Source organism: Epinephelus lanceolatus, chromosome 8, assembly GCF_041903045.1.
Source record: "Epinephelus lanceolatus isolate andai-2023 chromosome 8, ASM4190304v1, whole genome shotgun sequence".
NCBI classification, from domain to species: Eukaryota; Metazoa; Chordata; class Actinopteri; order Perciformes; family Serranidae; genus Epinephelus; species Epinephelus lanceolatus.
This window is the reverse complement of record NC_135741.1, coordinates 40,823,628-40,842,994: the sequence shown is the minus strand read 5'-3', so window position 1 is coordinate 40,842,994 and position 19,367 is coordinate 40,823,628. Positions and strand designations below refer to the sequence as shown.

The window sequence follows — 19,367 nt, the reverse complement described above, 5'->3', positions numbered from 1 at the left end:
TAAAACACACAGAAGGACTAATGAATAACTGATTTATTTTGTAAATCTTCAACACTTTGAAACAATATTCTTTGCACCAAATTATGTATAATTACAGACAATATTCACACAAATTGTGAAGGAACCCTCAGTGTGCTTACCTTCCAATAGATAGTCAGGTGCCACAGGTAAAGATGAGACAGAATAAGGGGCACAAATAGAGCTATGTTGGGTAAAGGGTCAGGTCTAGCATCAGCGATAAAGCAGTGGTGCAGTTAAAGGTGTACACAGGCACAGAACACAGAGAATGGCTACTTTTTTCAATAAGAGTAAATCCATCTCTAATACATAGTAATACATGTTTTGAGGTAATGCAGACAGCAACATTTATGACCAAAACATATTTGAATACTCTATATTATTTAAAGCTCACTAGGGTACATTGTCATGTGGTTTCCTCCTTTGAGGGAAAAAGTACTCCTCTCAACTGTCACTTTTTCACCTTATGCCCAATGATTATTGATGTGTATAACATGGATGATGTAGTCAAAGTATACACACTTATTCCACAGTATGTAGTTACCTCCTCAGTTCCCACTATGCCACTAGAGTAAGGAGGGTATCAGGGATCATATACAAATACTGATGGAAATTTGCATCAGTGTGCCATCATGGGGAGGGGCAAGAGTGGGCATACAAGAGGAGGTGCTGGGAGAAAAAAGAATGATGAAAAAGGATGAGTTGCAGAATGGAAAAGCTACAATCTATGGAGCACTTTGAGGAAAATACCATGCTGATTATCTTGCTGTCATTCTTTTCTTTCAGTTGTTCATACTGCCATCCGATTGCCACTTGATTCTAACATTCAGTTTTTAAAATTAAAAGATCCACAGTATGTATCCAGGTTTCTGTATGTGTGTGTACATGACAGAAATATTAAGGTGCAACTACCAAACATGTTTTTCCAGGCTGTGCCCAGAGCTGGTAGGAGACACAAGGAACGTCAAAAATGTAAATATACTGTATATATAAGTGTTGGTGTCATGGTGTGCTGAGCTATGCCCAGGTTACTGTATACAGTCCATGACATGTATCTGCAGCGTGTCCATATCTGGAGCCTGGTACTGGCACTTAGGACAACATAAATCTGGGAGCTCCTCAGCTCCGGCTGCCCCTTGATCACCGACTGGTACCAGACCCTGATTGCGGAATGAGGGGGCAGGGGGCACTGTGTTGAAAGCTGCACAAAGGAAAGAAAGCATTTTAAAACAACTTCTTACCAGGAAAAAAAAAAAAAACTAATTTATTAATACATTTCCCTTTTTTTTGTTTTAATGGGACCACAAAGAGTGAGTGCACAGTGGTCACTACAGCAATCCACATCTCAAAAGACAATTTCTTGTATGGGCTGCATGGGTTTCACTGGTGAAGCTGCACAACAGTGGTAAAAGAAACAAAGTATATTTACTTAATTATTGTGCTTAAGTAGAATTCAGAGGTACTTTACATTAATATTTCTATTTCTTGCCTTCATTACATTTCTGAGGGAAACTTTTTAACTGCACTTTTATTTACAAAACAAGAGTTTTTCAAATGATACATTATAATAAAATCAAGGGAATACTTCACCTGCAAAATGACCATTTGTATAACAATAACTCACTGTGTGTTACCTTCATTTTGTGAACAAAACTCTGTTTTTCTCGCATGCCTCCACGGTGAACAAAGAATCCAAAGAAGGCAAACATCCTTAATAACTGAAGTAAAGTGTAAACTGTTAACAGCAAAACTAGTATATCAAAACATCTGCTTACAAACTCTCACACATCTGGTGCAGTATAATCGTATAAGTATGATTTATCCAGTCATATGCTCAGTCCTTCACAAACACATGCATTTTCGCTAACATATTACAATTTACAACACTTCAGTACAAACAGTCTCATGCGCAGCAGAATAGTGTGCCTGGACACACTGCTCAAGCAGAGCTCTTACCCATGCATGTACTTAGGTATGCTCAGAATGCACTACTGATGCACAGAAGTGTTTTATGTTATGAGGTTTTAGGGAAAATGCATGTGTTTGGGAAGGACTGAGCAGACGACTAGATAAATGACACTTAGGTTAAACTACACCAGTTGTGTGAGAATTTGTTAACGGATGTTTTGATATAATTTTGCTGTTTGCTTTGTTTGTTTTTGGATTCTCCCTGCACCATGGAGGCATGCGAGAAAAACAAAGTGTTCTTCCCAAATTCAAGATAACACATGGTGAGTAATTGACAAATTAATGGTCCATTTGCAGGTGAGGTATTCCTTTAAATGTCCCTTTCACAATGAAAAAGTCGTCTTGGGCCCAAGAGCATCACATGACGGACCTAAAGGTTGTAATTCCATGGTTTGTCCACTACGTCAAATTGGCTTCAAAGCCCAGCGCTTAGTTAGTGGGGGAGATATGTGATTCGGGTGAGAAAACAAAGGAGTGGCCTGACCCTCATTGTTTTTTTTTGTCAAAATTGTTATCATATCCACTAGGCAAGCCTGGGGGGGGGGGGGGGGATCATGTGTTTGGTCTTGTGCATGCGTGTTAGAGTGAGTGCGAGCCTCTATCTGTCTGTCTGCACCTAATCTTGCAAACTACTGGACCAATAAGCTTAATATTTTATGCGCACATGTATGGACCTCTAATGGTTGTGGTAATTCACAATTTTTGAAAATCTTGTTTTACTGACTATTATACCATGCTGACTCCTCACTCCTCTTAATTCGCCACTAAGGGCCACGATTCCTCAGCATGAGCACATAGCAAAGGCATGGAGCAAAGGGCATTTCTGGCAGTCCACTCAGCTAGAAACAAGAAGCCTTACCATCTGTTGCAGGCCACATTTTGGTGTTTGTAGTGGCTCAAAAACTGACATCCATAAAAAAGTTAAGTCTCACTTTGAACTGGAGAATCTGCAGATTAATTCCATGCCAAATATAATAACTGTGTTATGATATGTTATGATCCACTAAAGTAAGGGAGGATATGAAATGGGGGCAAAAAAAAAAGTTTGTTATCTCCGCCGCCATCTTGACTGTAAGAGAGCCTGGAGGAACAGTTCCACTGGGTGCAGCTGTGCTGTGTGTATTAACTAGAGTGGCAGTGATCAGATTTGGTGGCAGTCTGGCAGAAATCTGCACTCTACAGAGTGCACTTTTCTAGTTAACTATATAATCTATTATTGAAATATGTTGAAAATTTACATGGATTTTTGAAACTTTTCTGACGCACTTAAATTCATACATGAAAGGCTTAAAAAAAAGAGCATCTATGTGCATGTAATTTTGAATTTGTTCTTTTGTATGTTTTGGGTGTAATGTACCTTGTGGGGGTGGGATGCGTGGGGCCCGTGTTGTAAAGTCGTCCACGTGTCGCAGCTTCATCTGCTCCATACGTAATCTGAAACAGAGGTATAAAAAGACAACTCTCATGTTTACCCTAGGGCTGTAGTGTCCTGGGTGACTAGTTGGTTATTTGGTCGCTATGCTCTCATCCGACCAAATTCTCATTAGTCAAATAATCGCCGTATTACTTTCATAAGGAGAACAGTGCTACATCAACAACTTGCCAGGATTAATCCAGTATTTCCTGTGGTGGGGGGACAGGCTAAGTTACCTGTGAAAATGGGGGTGTTATCAAAACACCCCCTTTGGACTCGCCCACCCTCAGGCTCAGTGTCGCGTTGATGCCGACCTCCTGTCAGTTTCTGTAAGCTGAAACCATTTCCCTTAGTGGAAACGAAGCTTGTATTTACTTGTATTTCTAGTGATGGTGACATCAAAGTTTCTTGAAGCATTGAACCACTTTGACACACCTGCTTCAAGAATGACACACTGCTTTGAAGCATTTCATACAGTCAGAAGAGTGACATCTGCTGGCTGTGTGTCAGAACTGCATCTAAGTGGAAGACCTGGAAAAGCCTCAAGACTGCCTGTAACGAGGCCTCGCTCCCGGTAGTCACGTGATTGTGGGCGTGCCGAAGCAAGGATCTAAACACTGCCTCGGAACATTTGCGCTTCATAAGATCGACACTGTGTCGGGCAAACTGGCTCGAGCGTAACATCACTATGTATTTCACAGATAAAAAACAATAAATTGTTAAGACAGTAAGGCCTCCACTAAAAAAGCATTTTAAGTCGTGTGTGTGATTTATCCTTCAGGGATTTATACTTCGGGATTTATCCTGGCTTCATATAAGCAGAGGAAATCTCTGCTCATCGCTAGGCTAATGTATACCATATAAAATGTCATAGGCTGCCGCTAATAACGTTAGCATGTTGTATTTGCTTGGAAAACGTGTTTAGTATAAGACAATTGTTTTGTCGGTGAATGTTGTGAGGTGTAATGGAGCCACATTGAGTGCCGTTACCTTTGTTGAATGTTGCTGTTGTCCTTGGTTTCATATGAGAAGAGGAAAAGATCGCTAGACGCTAGGCTAATGTATACAATGTAAAACGCCATAGACTTGTGCTAATAACGTACTAGCATGTTGTTTTGGTCGGGGAAATGTGTCCAGATAAAGACAAGTGTTTATCTGTCAGTTCTGCGATTTATAGTGAAGCCAATTTGCGTACTTGTGTTTGAAATTGTCTCTATTAAGCCATGTTTAATGTGTGTTTTGAATCAACTGTATAAATAAAGTTTGATTTGAACTAAACTTTACAGCACTTAACACAGTCCTCCACCGCCGACTAGTGTTTTGGAGGTGTAACTGCAGAGTGACACAGACACACCACCGCAGAAGTAAAGATAACGTGCAGATCTCCCCCCCCCCCCCCCCCCCCCCCCCCCCCCCACACACACACACACACAAAAATAATCGATTAGTTGAAGATTATGTGTGACTTTAGTTGACCAAGATTTTCTTTGGTTGACTACAGCCCTAGTTTACTCACACTTTAAAAAATGTCTAGAGAGACAAATATATCTTACAACTTAGAGGACAATCATGGACACAACACCAACTTCTGACATGAAGTGTCATTCTTGACAATGTACCAACAGCTACTGATACTGCATCTGATTAGAGGGCAGGGAGAGGAATGCAGCACACAAGTACTATGTAACTCTGGCCAGAAATAACATGAACAGAGATTTGAACTTTCCTCAAAATCGCCAATTGGAGCTGACAGCAAGATGAGCCATCAACTGTGTGACTGGTGCATAAACATCTGCATTCAGGACACAAATAATTGGAAATGGAAATGGGCCTGTATTTTGTTTTTTTCCCCTTTCAGAATTAACTTACCGTGCTGTGGCCTCCTGCTTAAGCCTGTCAATCTCAGCCAGGGCCTGAGTCAGCTGATCCTGCAGCTCCTCCTTCTTCTGGTTCAGCTTCTCTCTCGCTTCTCGCTCTGCTAGGAAATCTGCCTTGTAAATCTCTGCCTGAGGATAAAAACAGTGAGAGAGGGAGGGACATATGATTCCACTCAACAACGGCCATTTTGTTTCATTTCCGTGTACCTGTCAAAATGAAGGTGTGGCTGATTTGTGCATAGCTGACAAGTGAATCATAGGTAGGGCTTAATTAACTGCCATGATGTTTAGAATGCAATTTTTATTCAAGTGTTGGCTTAGCTTAAATGCAGTGTAAACTGGTTATGTCACTTTTATTGGGGGGTATTTTAAATTCTGGTACATACTTTACTAAAGGAGGGCATTACTACATTTATGAAAAATCTTTAACACTGAATCCTCAAGCTGATGAGACTCTCTGCACCTTCTCCATCACCAAATCCGAAGTTAATTTGCATTAGAGATCACCTCAGATGACTGAAAGTATTATTTAGGCCCTTTCTGCTGTAATGTAGCCAAAGGCAGAACCTAAAAGGCCCTAACATGTAGACCTCAAAGGAAATAAGTAGCACCGCAACATTCCATTGTTGTATATCCCACAACTGCAATTATTTGCCAATCAGCACAAAAAATTGCAGATGTTTGTACCAGTGTCACATTCTAAATGATATATATATGTATATGTCTAAGTCAGAATTACCGCCTCAGGGTTGCGTGCGTTCGCAAACCAGTCAGGTTGCACTCTGTGAAAACATGGCGTCTTCACACATATCTCCCCACGGCAGCACAGAAACTCCATACAATTAGCACATTTTCAAGGTGGACACACGAGATAAGTGTCACCAATTCAGTATCTGACCAATGACTCCCCTTCTGTTCCTGAGATATGACACTGAGTAATGGCCAGAAAAGTGTTTTTGCAGAACATTATAAGGTCAAATTGAAGTTGACCTTTTGGATATAAAATGTCATCACTTCATTATTTGTCCTATTAGATATTTGTGTGAAATTTTTTCATAATTATCATATGAATTCTGGAGTTATGGCCAATAACATGTTTTTTAAGGTCACAGTGACCTTAACCTTTGACCTTCAACCACCACAATCTAAGCAGTTCATTGTTAAGTCCAAGGGGACGTTTTGTCACAAATCTGAAGAAATTTCCTTAGTGTGTTCTTGAGATATTGTGTTCATGAGAATGGGATGGACGGACAGATGGACAACCTGAAACGTAATACCTTTGGCTTCGGCTGTCGCTGATGCGGAGGTATAAAAAGATTCGGCTTTGACATACAAAATTTGATGATCAAAGTAGTACCAAGACCCAGGAGGCTTTACTCAATGGGTCTAATTTTGTCAGAGCAGCTTAAGTCTTTGGAAGCAGAAATTCACTTGTGAATGTATATAAACTCCTGTATTTACTAGACATTACCATTAAATGATAAATATAATGCTTTTATTTTGTTTCTGACTTCATCTTCAAATGTACACAGCAAAACTGTTTTTTCATGAGAAAGGAAAGAGCGAAGGAGATCTCCCCCTAAACCTAATTTTGTCCCCTCCTGCTCTCTGTTGTCACTGTGTTATAACACAGTCAAATTCACCTAGCTGTTTTCATCTATATATTTTTCTGTTGTCAGATAATCATTATTTTATGATCACAACTTTGTCAGATCAAAACAAAAATATAAGTTCATGACAGCGTCTGTGCTGTGAGATCAGCTACACTGACGCGAGCGACTGAGTGATGACAGAAAGTTCAAAGGAACAAAAGGTTGTCATATACAAGAGCAGCCTGAAAGCATCAGTTAAAATTGTCAACAAAACAACTTCTGAAGTGTTTTCAGTGGACACTGAAACTGTGACAGAGCCGTGACAGAGCTGTGGATGGATGCTGGATGCTGTGTGCAGAATTGTCAGCTCAGCCCTCATATTTAGAGATCAATTTAAAACCATTTAAAGCTTACTTAAAGCCAAGAAACAATCAACTCTGTGGCAGATAGGTGGCTGTTTACCTCCTAAACAGTGCTTGTATAGGCCTAGTTTTATACAGAAACTGAATGTAACTGTTGACACAAGCAAAAGACTAAAAGTACTATTGAATGGAGGAAGTCAGAAGCAGTGTCCTCAATGTACAGAGTTATAAGCAGTGATGCAATTGCCTGCTGGTGATTGTAATGAAGTGAATAGTGGTGCAATACTTAGTTTGGAAAAAAAGGGAACAAACTACAAAGTCAGTGACTACATAACTGAACAGCACATAACAATGCAAATGGACAAAGTGATTTCTGTGCAGATATGCTCAACAGCTGTGTGACTGTACTTGTGCAGTGAGGACCGGAACAGTCTCCAGGGAGCCTTTCTGTTGCTCCACCTCCTCCTTCAGTTTATCAATCAGATCCTGCTTCAGGGCCAGCGCTCGCTCTGCCTCCTCTAGTCGGCTACACAGATCTCCTCCCTGGAAGACACACACGCACAACACACACAAACAAATATTAAGACATCAATCCATAAGAGCTAAATAGCAAAACTAATGAGAATAAATAGAAGTTTAAATGTGTTTTTACCTCACTCTTCAGTTTGGAATCATAGTCTCTAAACAGACATGTGTAGGCATGCTGCAATTGTGTCAGTTTTTTCCTACGAGGAAAACGAGGAATAGAAAATTTTACCATTCAGTATTGCATCAGATTTCAAATGTCATGCTGGTAACAGTATTGAAGTTTTTTTTTTAAAACCCAGTAGCAAACTGGAAACCCCCTGACATATATCTTGTGAGCAGAAGATGAAATGTCAAATGTGTTATCTTTTGTGAACATCTTTTTTCCACAAGATCAAAAAATATATTTTTTGGGACTTTGACATATGTGATACCATGGTACTCAACAGGAGCTTCTATTTTTCTGATCATTGAATGTTTAATACCACAAACAACTTCTATTAAGTGAAAAGTTGTTTTTTAATGCATGTGAAAGCAGTCTCTCTGTTATACATCTTTCTAAACATCACAAAAGTACAAAATGATCTGTGTTTGCATTTGTTGAACCCACTTCTCCTCTGTGACGACGTGTCTCTCCGTCTTTAGGGCCTGTTCCAGGCTTTGGGTCTGCAGCAGCAGCTTGTCCATGGCCACATGATGCTGCTTCCTCTGCTGCTCCAGCTCCCGCTCTGCCACCTGCAGGGCCTTCACCTTATTGCTTAGCCTGCACACAAGTACAGTAGAAAGAAACACGTCAGCACACATGCAACCTACAGAGGAACACAGAGAGGTCTCTACATATGTATTTATGCTGACGTGACATCTTACTTGTCATCCAACATTTTGCGTTCATGCTCGCTCTTCTCCAGGCAGCTCTGCCTCTCATTCAGTTCTCCTAATAGGGACGTTGCTTGAGCTTTCAGAGCCTCACAGTCCTTGGCCAGCTGTTAACATACAAAATGCTTTAAGGTATTGTGGTTACAGTTGACATTATACAGCTGCTTGGTACAGCGCCACCTGTAATTTCAGTTGTTAAAAGATTTGAAATTTTGGCTTATGGTCATAGGAGTGAAAAAATCACAGCAGTTCATAGTTCACACCTGGGCACAGTCCTTGTCCTTCTGTTTGAGCAGAGCTTCAGTTCTGTCCCGCTGAGCTGAACTCTTCTGCAGATAATCAAGCTTCTCCTCCAACTCACGATACCTACAGACACAATAGATCATAACTCAGCTGGGGTAAATTTCAATAGATATACATATACTATATATTATTACAATACACTGTATATGTATCAGTACGACAAAGGAGGGCTGAATGATCATTTTTATGCAGAAAGTGCGATTTTAAAGAGTTTTCGCAAGAGTTGCAAATTTATGAAATTCTCACTTACATAATAATGCTGTCTTTACAAGCTGAGGTAAGTGATAGTTTAAGCTGTTGACCGTTGATCTGAATAATGACTGTCCCCAGCAAATTTATTCAGCTGTAACTAATCAATGTTAATTGTGTGTAGTGATGGAAGAAGTATTCAGATCATTTACTTAAGTCAAAGTAGTAATACCACACTATGTAAAAAGTCCTGTTTTTTTAACTAAAGTTAAAGTACAGAGGTACTGGCAACAAAAGTAAAGGTGCCAGTTATGCAGAAGCCCTGTCTTCTGCATAACTTACAAGGCACCACAAATGAACATAAACCAGCTGATTCTGTGAGTATGAAAGGAACACCACTGTATATTTTTATGTTTGTAAAACTAGGAAGTGGGCAGTACCTTTTTGCTGTAGATAGTACAGAGATAGTACATCCTAATATTGTTCTACATTTATAATCATAAAAGCTCTGAAGTGAAATCTGCAGCATAAACAGCAGTGAAGCAGCTCTAAGTCTGTGATGCTAAACTTAACATTAGCTTAAGCAGCTACAGAGCAGAGCGGTCAACAGTAGCATTAGGTGTCGCACATTTTGAATATCAGATCATATTTATAATGTCAAGTTAACTACTTATAATATTTAAATGTGGGCTAAATTTGTCATTTTCCTACAGAACAATAGGCAAGTTGACTTTTCTCAAGAAAAAAAAAAAAAGATATAAAGAGAGGATATCAACAACATGTAACTCTTTCAATAAAGATTTTACTCTGTATGCCCTCAATGTCAGTTTTTCTGGCAGAGGATCCTTTAAGTCCTGTGGGTTGTGAGGTGGGGTAGTTGCATGTCCCACAGATGTTTGATCAGATTGGGATCAACTGGGGAGTGCCAATGCCATGAGGTGCTCTGCAACATTGTTTTGGGGGGTGGACTGTGTTAAGTGGCATCCATATGAAAGCCAGGACGAAAAGTTACCCAGCAGAACACTGCAATGTAACAAGCTGATCAGTATTATTCACTTTACCCGTCAGTGGTTTTAATGTTCTGACTGATCGGTGTATAGAGCCCAGTCCTAGCCAGTTTGATGTTAAAAGGTAAGCTAACAAAACACAACTTGTAATCCTTTAATGTAAAGACAGGACAGCGAGTTTGAAGACAATTAAGCAACCAAGCACAAAAATAAGAGACAGGCAGGTAGCACCAGTAACTGGAAAGAAGGCATGCACACAGGGAGAAAGAGAAAGCCACACAGAGCTGTGGGCTCACCTGCCCTGTGTGGCCTGAAGCTGCTCTGTGAGTTTAGCCAGGCTAGAGCTGGAGAAGGAAACAGACAGAGAGGGAGGAGGAGGAGGAAGACATCTCAAAAGTCAGCCTTTAATTAAGCAGAGGAAACACAGAAATAAAAGAGCATGCTAGTGTCCTTACGGCGTAAGAGGAGAATTATCTGCAGACATACAGTATAATTAAGATTAGTTAAACAACATTCAGTCCAAAAGCTGCTGATAACAACTGGTTAAACACAGAAAGTCAGTGTAGCGCTGTTAGTTTCAAACAATGCATTTAGGTATTTTGTACTGGAAGCCAAAATGTGTCTTACCAGTCAGAGGAGTGCTGCGCCTCAGAGCGATGTTGAACAGCCTCCTCAGTAGCACTGCCTGCCTGTAAAAACATTCATACTTATATAGTCTTTTTCACAGATAAAGTAGCAAATCCTTGTATCTATACCCATAACATCTCTATTGTACATGGAGACACTATTCACAAGCAGTTGAATATCTAATTAGTTCTCTAAACAATTTTTTAATCCAGTTTAATAACCTTTGATGTTAATTTAAAACATGATTGCATGATACATTAGGTAAAATTTTGCTTGTGCTGATTTTATATTCATTATGCAAATAGAGCAAGTTAATCTAATACAACCCGCAGTTCTTTGAGCCTACCCTCAAGGTGCAGGGACTTTGACTGATTTAATCGTGTTATGTATTTATCTTACAACACTGTTGTGTATTTTACTCTATTATTGTTTTATTTTTGTATTATTTATAATTGTCTGATCCTTTTTTTGCACAGTGTGCAGTGGTTAGCACTGTCACCTCACAACAAGATGATTCCAGGTTTGTATGTCCTCCCCTTGTTAAGGCCTTTGCACACCACGTCCTACTTTTTCGTCTGAAATTGTTGCAGGCTTATAAATAAAATACAACCTCATGTTGTGTCAACCTCGTTCACACACTGACTTCAAAATTTTTGTCTGTCAATAAAGTTTAAGAACGGGTTTGATTTTCTGTGTTTTATCGCAACCGTCAAAACCTAGAAAGAGTTTTTTGACCGAGAAGCATTGAAGAAAATGTGGCGTAACCTGCAGGACACACAACATCTGCAGCAAGACAGAGAAAAAGGTGCACAGTATTCTTTCATAACTCAGATAGCTTACTTCAACAGGTCAGATAGTAATATTCAGGCAGATGATGATGACTATGAGAAGGTGGATGTAATAGAGGATGAGGAGCTCACAAATGGAGAGAGAGAGAGAGAGTGTGGAGAAAGAGAGGACAGGTCAGCCCCCTTGGGTAGCTGTGGTGCCAAATGCAAGATGCGGGCAGAGAGTGGCGACAGCCAGGTTGGCACCTCCAGTGAAGAGAAGCAAGGGAGTAAATGTCTTTCCATTCTGTCTTGCATTGCAAATTTCTGCAACAAACACCAATAAAAGGCATCGGACTGTGCAAGGTTTCTATGCATAAGGATTTTTGAAGGATCACAGATTTAAAGAATCACGTATGAAAAATATGGACTTGGTGTCACATAAGAAAGTTTCAGTCCTGTTACCGGAATTTCTTAAACAGAAGTGACAAGAGTTCGGTTGAAAAATACCAGAATTTTCCCATTAAAATTTTTCTGACTGAATCCCACTTGGAACACTACATAACACTACAAAATTGTTCCTGCACGAGCCACCTGATACTTAATGCTTCATTAACTTTTCCTGGACCTAAAATTCAATAATAATATCAACCGAGTATTTGTCTCTTGTTATTTCCCTCTGTGTATCCAACTCATCTGTAGTATTATAACTGCCTAGGGTAGAATTTATGCGTGTTTGGATCACAGTGTTACCTGTGCCTGGACCAGTTTGGCTCGCAGCTGATCAATGCAACGCCGCATTCGCTCCCTCTCCTTCTCTCCCTCGTCCCTCTGGCTCTCCAGCTCCTCATTCTTCCTCCTCAGGTCTCTCATCCCTTCCTCCAGTTTTTCTTTGTGGCTCTTCAGCAGCTGGAGGAACTCGTTTGCACCTTCCACAGGCTGAGGAAAGTAACATAAAAGTGAAAGAGCCTGGGATGAATGGATGCAAGTAGGAAGTGATGACAGGAGGGAACTGGACAGAGACAGACCACATTCACCCCCGGCTGGACTGGAGGACCGACACCAAGCAAAAAGTAGAAATACACCAACATGTGAGAGAACACAAACAGGGATTTATACAAGGAGACAGCGAGGGATTTAAAAAAAAAAAAGGATTGATTGGTGGATTAGCGCTGTGTGTTAATGCTGTGCTCCATTCAAAGTGAGAGGTTGGCACTGTTTGAAATCGCATACCAACATATATATCAATATATGTATACCAATATACATACCGATATATACCAATATATCGCATATATTATTGATAAGTGTGTCACAAAATGAGTATGTAGTGTGTTTCAGCTGCATAGTATGCGGATTTTGAGTACATGAGCAATGCCTGGATGTATCCTAGATTAGCAAGAATTTCTGAGAAGTAAACTTACTTAAACTTAAGTCAACCGCCCCAAAATCAGTGGTGGAAGAAGTAAAAGTAGTAATACCACAGTATAAAAATACTCCACTGAAAGTAAAAGTCCTGCGTTCAAAATGTAACTCAAGTACAGAAGTATAGGCTTCAAAATGTACTTTAAATATCAAATGTAAAAGTACACCTTATGCAAAATGCCCCCATTCAGAGTGCTATATATATTCTACATATTACTGGAATATTATTATTGATTAATTTATGTATGCATCCTTTTAATGTTTAACTACTTAAGGAATAGTTTTTCATTTAATGGTTGCTTGGATCGTTAACGTGATTGGTACAGTCCTGTGATGCAGAGAATACATATTGACTGAGTATACTTCAGTGTAAACAGTCTACTGGTAATGGCATACTTAACCATTAATGTAGTGCTCAGTAGGCTATGCAGTACATACTGACTGAGTATGTAGTATGCAGTATGTTAGAATGCGATTTCAAACACACACAGAGAAATTTCTGGTGTCCAACTACCATTAAGTCCAGTGATCCTGCTCGGAAATATAAGGGATAAAACATGGATGACCTCAATATTGCCTAATGTAAAATACAGTTCCCCATAACATAGCTAGTGTTATTATTAAAACATTTTTTGGTCCTAAGTGCCAGGTTTTGTATTTGCACTTCTGACTTCACAGGCCATACCATGTTGTTTTCCGAGTAGGAAGTCAGGCTCTTTAAGTTCTCCCTTAATGCAATGAAAGGTAAGGTGGGGTGAAGCATTTAACTAGAGGTGGGACGGCCACAGAATCAGTGTCAGGGATCTGATTGGGGGGACAAGCGGGATGCAGTGAGCAGGCTCACCTGGCCATTTTCCCTGCCCATTATCTCCCCCCATGCCTCTGAAAGTGAGGTGGGGGGAGAGGGGAGGGCGCTACTCAAGGAGCTATGCACACTCGCATCACCCTAGACACATGGACATACCAGTTAGATGGAAAATGAACAAATACATCAAAAATCGAATCATAAAACATCCATGATTAACAGTGCCACACATCTTACCAGGCTGCGAGGTGGCGTGGTCTGTGTGTGTTGATCCGTCTCTTCAACTCTTTTCTTCTCCCGCTGATCTAGTGTCTGAAACAAGTGGTTCCAAAATCCACAGGAGACATTTAAAAAGCGAGACAACTATTCTTCAGCAGACACATTTCTAATGTAGTTTTCTTTTTTTTGCCCACACTTTACGTGTTCTACCAGAATCCTAAACAGACATTTAGATGTGATGCTTTGTGGCTGAAAACGTAACGACAACCTTCTGTCTCTGTGATCATTCATTTGAAATGTCAATATAGCCCATGCAACTGCTCCTCTGTTGTCATTAACCTGCACTTATGTTTATTTCATCAATCATGATTTGATCCGCAGTGCAGCAACTTGGCAATGGCTGTTGGTTAACATGCAGTCTTTATGGGCTGTGATTAAATCACTATTTCATGCTTGATTTGAAAAACCAAACAGAAAAACATGTAAATGGGAACAACTATATTGTGAGTTTGGTTGTATCAAAACACAGGTGATCACAGAGAATAAGAAGAGGTAGAACAAACATCTAGTGGGCTGAGACTCAGCAAAGTAACAAAGCTGTGTTCTATTGTTAGCCAACTAAAAAGCGGATGAAAAAGAATAAATATAGTAGCAGAAAAACCATTTATGCCTCCCTAGGCTTAAATGGTTTTTCTTTCCTCGTCATTCTCTTTCTCTCTTACATGAAACAAAACATGGGAAATGCATTATTATATATTATTTACATCAACTAAGAAGTATGAGCACAAAACTACTGTAAAAATATACAGAATAAAAACAACTAACATGAGAAATATTGGTAAAAAAATGTATAATCTTTGCGTACACAAACATATTCCATCACAGGATTATAAAATATAACAATGGAAGACACAGTATGTACTAGTGGAACTAAATTGTTAAAATGCAAAAACACCTTACTATGTATGAATATGAGGATGCAGGTATTTGAATCTCATCTAGCTAACCTGTGGTCCCTCCAGTGGTCTGCTCCTTGCCGGGCGCCCCTGCAGGTCCTCAGTCTGGCTGGAGCTGCAGCAGTTGTTAGCAGTGGAGGCTGGTCCATTCACCAAGCCCTGTAATGAGTGGTTTTCCTGGGCTAGCCTCTCCACCAGGGCCCTGGCCTCCTGGAAACGACAGCTGAGAAATTCTCGTTCCTCTCTTGTCCTCTGCTGCCATCCCTCCATCTCCTCACAGCGTTGTCGTAATGCAAGATTGCTCCGCCGCAAGGCCTCTGGGGGACAGAACAATGAAGGTAAGAGGAGAAGTAGGAGATCGATAATGATATAGAGTGACACAGAGAAACTATTACAACAACAGGTAGAACTAAACACGTAATAATAATAATAATAAAATTAACCTATTCTGACAAATATTACACCAAGGTTTCTGGCTACAGGTTTGACAGGGAGCAAAGAAAATTTCTGTGAAATTTCGAGAGACTTTGGTAGACCAAAAAGAATCAAGAGAAAAAAAAATTACATTGGCAGTAACAACACATACACACATAACAACAATGTGGCCCAGGATGGAGCCTTGGGGAACACCACAGGTCAGAGGGCCAAAGAAAAGGAGGCATCACCAGTCACTATAGATGGAGTTCTCTTTAATAAGTAAGTCAATAAATAAGATCTGAACCACTCTAGAGCAGTATCCCTGATGCCAAACCACTTTTCAAACACCACAGATTTAACCAATATTGTAATATGAAACTATGTCAAATGTATTTCTAATTTTATTGTGCAGTGTTTATGTTGGGATTTCCAGAGCTTAGGGAGAGACTATGTTACCTTTGAAACATGAAATAACATATTTTCCCCAGCTAACAATCAATCTTGGTCTGGCATGACCAGTAGCTTATGAAAGCTAAAGTTAGCATACTTTAAATAAATATTGTTGTGTATCTAATAATACTGAGTTAGGTCACTGACTTTATTACTCTTTTTTACTTTTGTTACATGCTTAGCAATATTTTGGCATTTACAGTTTCACACAATTTTCAGAGCATATGCACAGATCTCAAGGGCGGTGCAGGGGACACATGCAGCTCAATATTCACAAGCACAAGAAGCACAAACTTCTTGTGTTTATTTGAACATGCACATTTGTGTCCTACCCTGCTGCTTTACTGTAATGAATGCCTCTACTTATATAATGCTTGTATTACTAAATTTTTTTTTATTATTTTCTTTGAAATCACCAATTAACACTTCAGCATTTCAACCATGTTCTGTGCCAGCCTTTGTTAAAACGTGCTATTTGATTCCATCAGTAATGCCCAGCAGAGATAAACCATATTTGACAAATGGCTGGAGTGTATTATGCTTTATTTCTCTTAATTATTATTCAATTATGAAAATACATCCTACCTCTAAGCTGCTGGTTGTCACCCAGCAACCTGGTCACCACTTCATTGGCAGCCAGCTCAGGTGGGACCCTGAGGGTCCCTCCACTCTCTTCTCCGGACATGTCCCACTGCATTGGGCCATCAGGCTGGGGCTGCACCATCCCTATAAAAAATGCAGAGTATTATCTACACATACACACCTCACAAGGCCGTTATTCAGGCGGAGCACCACTGCACCAATAACAATATCGAGCAACCATGTTATATTCAAGTCTGTTTCTCCGTAGATATACGTTTCACTTTACCTTCAACAGAGCTCAACCTTATCCCATAGAAGAAACAATAATTCTTTAGATGTCTAACCTGCTGCACCTAACCTAACCCCTAACCCCAGACGTAGAGAGGGGCGCTGCGGGCGAAGACGTCGACACAGGATCTGCATTCATCATCATAGTGACACATGGCATACCACGCCTCATCCCCGTTAGGCGGCCTGAGGTATTAACTTTCTCTTTCAATTTAATCCCTCCTCACTATCCTGGTCCATTTGTCTAAGGAGGCCTGTTGACAGGCTCTTATCTCAACACTCACCCTTGTACTGTCAGTACTGCCCTTTGTGCCGTATAACCTACATCCAGGTATCGGCGAACAGGACGAAAACATTACGTCATTCCCAATACCATGAGGCAAACAGCTCATCTGAAACACATTGCTTGTCTTATGTATTTGTTTACATCATAATCAGAAGTAAAACCACCAGTCGTCAATTTCAACTGCTGATATGACCAAAAGCTCACACGTGTAATCAACTCATATTTATTACTGCAAACGTCAACGTTAGAACGATGTTGATTTCTTCCCCACACTAAGGGTCATAACGTGTTGCTAACGTAACGTTACATACATTACATGTGCGAAAGTCCTCTTACCCTCTCTTCTTTTTCAGTTTGGTTGTCCGGAATAACAGGCTGTCACTCAAATACAACCTGTTAGTAAGCGTAACGTTATCTGTTTAGCCACCGTTAGAAAGCTGGCTGATGCTAAATAGCTCGCGGTGTAAGTTAGCTATTAGCTAACGTTAGCTAGGATAATTTAGCAACCAGTAGCTAGGTTTTCTTAGGCACCTGTTGACTGACATAAACAACGATCTACATCAACAAACTGTATATGTTCCGAAAGGCATTCTGCCCAGTTTTGTAATGTTATCCTAAAACGTGTTAAGGTGGGTTGAGGTTATCTGTCAGAGCCTAAGCGAATGTAGTTAGCTCAGGAAATACCGTTGAGTGTTTTACCCTGAATTCACCCTCTCAGGCAACACTTCCTTCCAGGCTGCGGCCAACCTCTTTGTTAAAGGGATAGTTCGGATTTTATGTACTGTGCTTGTGTGAGGTATTCATCTATACACAGTGTAGCTATGACCTACAGTCGATGCTAGTCAGCACAACCCCAGTTTGGAGAAGCAGACAGGAGTCCAACACCGAAGCCACTTTAAAAAAGTCCGGTCTGGTTTTAAAGAGGGCCATATAATAGCTTTAACTTTATGAACGGAAATTACTGTCTGATGGTAAAGCAGTGAAAATACTCTCAGTATAATGTACACTTAAAATGGTATTGCTTTTCTTAAGTGGGACTTTTTTAGGTGCCTGATATACATCTTATTGCTGACCCCTCCACAGCAGTAGATTACCTAGCTTTCACATCTGACTCTAGCCTGCTTCTCCAAACTGGGGGCTCACTGACTAACATCTACTGTATGTGATATACTGTTTATAGATAAGTACCCTATACAACCCCTCTTCAAAAAATCAAACTGTCCCTTTAAACCATACAATTTTGATCATGATTTAATGCAGCATTCAACTCAAGTCTTCAATTCAATTCATCTTTATTTAAGAAACATGGGTCCATATCAGCATAAAATAAAGTAAACACTACGACAGCATGGATATATCATTGCAGTTCACAAGTCATTGAAACACACCACAAGTGGACTGTGTATAGTGGAGTACAGTAGGCTCTTAATGGGGCTGCATTAACATAATCTGTACACACATGAAACTGATGTGCTAGTGCATTTGCTTGAGTGTAGAGTTTACAACACTAGCACTGTACATCATCATCATCATCATCATTATCATCATCACATAGATCATCCCTGATGAATGACCCAAATATATCCCTTTGTTTACCACATTTAGCACTTGATCTGACATAAAGAATGAAGGACATTTTTGCTTCTAAACTACCATGCTTTTAATTATCATGATAACATTTTTTTAGAGTTAAACTTGATGTCATATTGCACACTGTAACTTCAGCAGACTCTGAGCAGCTGTTGTGGGCCAGCACTGTAAGGAGACAGGATGACTAATTAGCATACATCAGATGGTTGACAAAAGACTTAAGTGCTGTATCATAGGCAACAGTTGCCTACAGTATAGCATTTAAGATTACTATAACCTGGATGACTAAGAATCTTCACCACCATGTTGACAAAATACTCTCTAATGTTTTTCTCTTTCTTTGCTTTCTGCATCTTACAGTTTTCTAACAGAGAATGTGAAATCTAATTGAGAGCATCACGCTGTGTAAAATTTGTTGGATGAACGTGTCATCTTGTGAGGATTACATTGCGCTACTTGTGCTTGCTAAAGTGTTCCAGCAACGGTATTTGAACAAACTAGTCACAAAAAACAACATACATCCACATGATTTGGCAGCCCAAAGCTGGATTACAGACCCCGATGCACTACCTGCATTCACAAAGAATTGTAAACTATCTCGTTTTTGGATTGAGTGCATACTTTTGTAATTGAGAGGACAAAGTGTGTACCTCAGAAGATGGCGCCCTAGTCCCACACAGTTTTGACATACCGTTATGTTCTCTGGTCCTAATAGCCTGAAAGTGTGACCTGAATGCTGTCATTTACTGTCCCTTGCTTGTTTATTCAAACAATCTGTGCAGTAAAATGTACATTTGCTTGTCTCTTTAAACATTTCTTAATTG

At 40.0% G+C, this 19,367-nt stretch overlaps 1 protein-coding gene across 6 annotated transcripts; it reads right to left on the bottom strand.

Annotated features, from left to right (window-relative positions):
- Positions 1 to 17: 17 nt before the first annotated feature.
- ikbkg (inhibitor of nuclear factor kappa B kinase regulatory subunit gamma) lies at positions 18 to 17,672 on the bottom strand. 6 transcript variants are annotated; one of them, XM_078170303.1, is made up of 16 exons: positions 17,653 to 17,672; positions 16,383 to 16,523; positions 14,982 to 15,247; positions 13,993 to 14,067; positions 13,795 to 13,896; positions 12,279 to 12,464; positions 10,759 to 10,820; positions 10,428 to 10,475; positions 8,896 to 8,998; positions 8,624 to 8,739; positions 8,367 to 8,519; positions 7,884 to 7,956; positions 7,640 to 7,774; positions 5,270 to 5,406; positions 3,344 to 3,420; positions 18 to 1,219 (listed from the first exon to the last, which is right to left on the bottom strand). In XM_078170303.1, the coding sequence occupies exons 2-16, from the start codon at positions 16,519 to 16,521 to the stop codon at positions 1,047 to 1,049; spliced, it is 1,845 nt and encodes a 614-aa protein (XP_078026429.1). In that variant the 5' UTR covers positions 16,522 to 16,523; positions 17,653 to 17,672; the 3' UTR covers positions 18 to 1,046. The 6 variants fall into 6 exon arrangements, with proteins under 6 accessions (XP_078026429.1, XP_033485321.2, XP_033485322.2 ...); XM_033629430.2 differs by having other exon boundaries at positions 17,290 to 17,655; XM_033629431.2 differs by lacking the exon at positions 17,653 to 17,672 and adding an exon at positions 16,666 to 16,788.
- Positions 17,673 to 19,367: the final 1,695 nt, after the last annotated feature.

Coding starts and splice junctions, on each gene's coding strand:
- ikbkg (XM_078170303.1), bottom strand. CDS start 16,521: ATGGTGCAGCCCCAGCCTGATGGCCCAATGCAGTGGGACATGTCCGGA. Junction 14,068..14,981: donor GACCACTGGAGGGACCACAG/GTTAGCTAGATG, acceptor CACTTGTTTCAG/ACACTAGATCAGCGGGAGAA. Junction 10,476..10,758: donor GCGCAGCACTCCTCTGACTG/GTAAGACACATT, acceptor TTCCTTCTCCAG/CTCTAGCCTGGCTAAACTCA.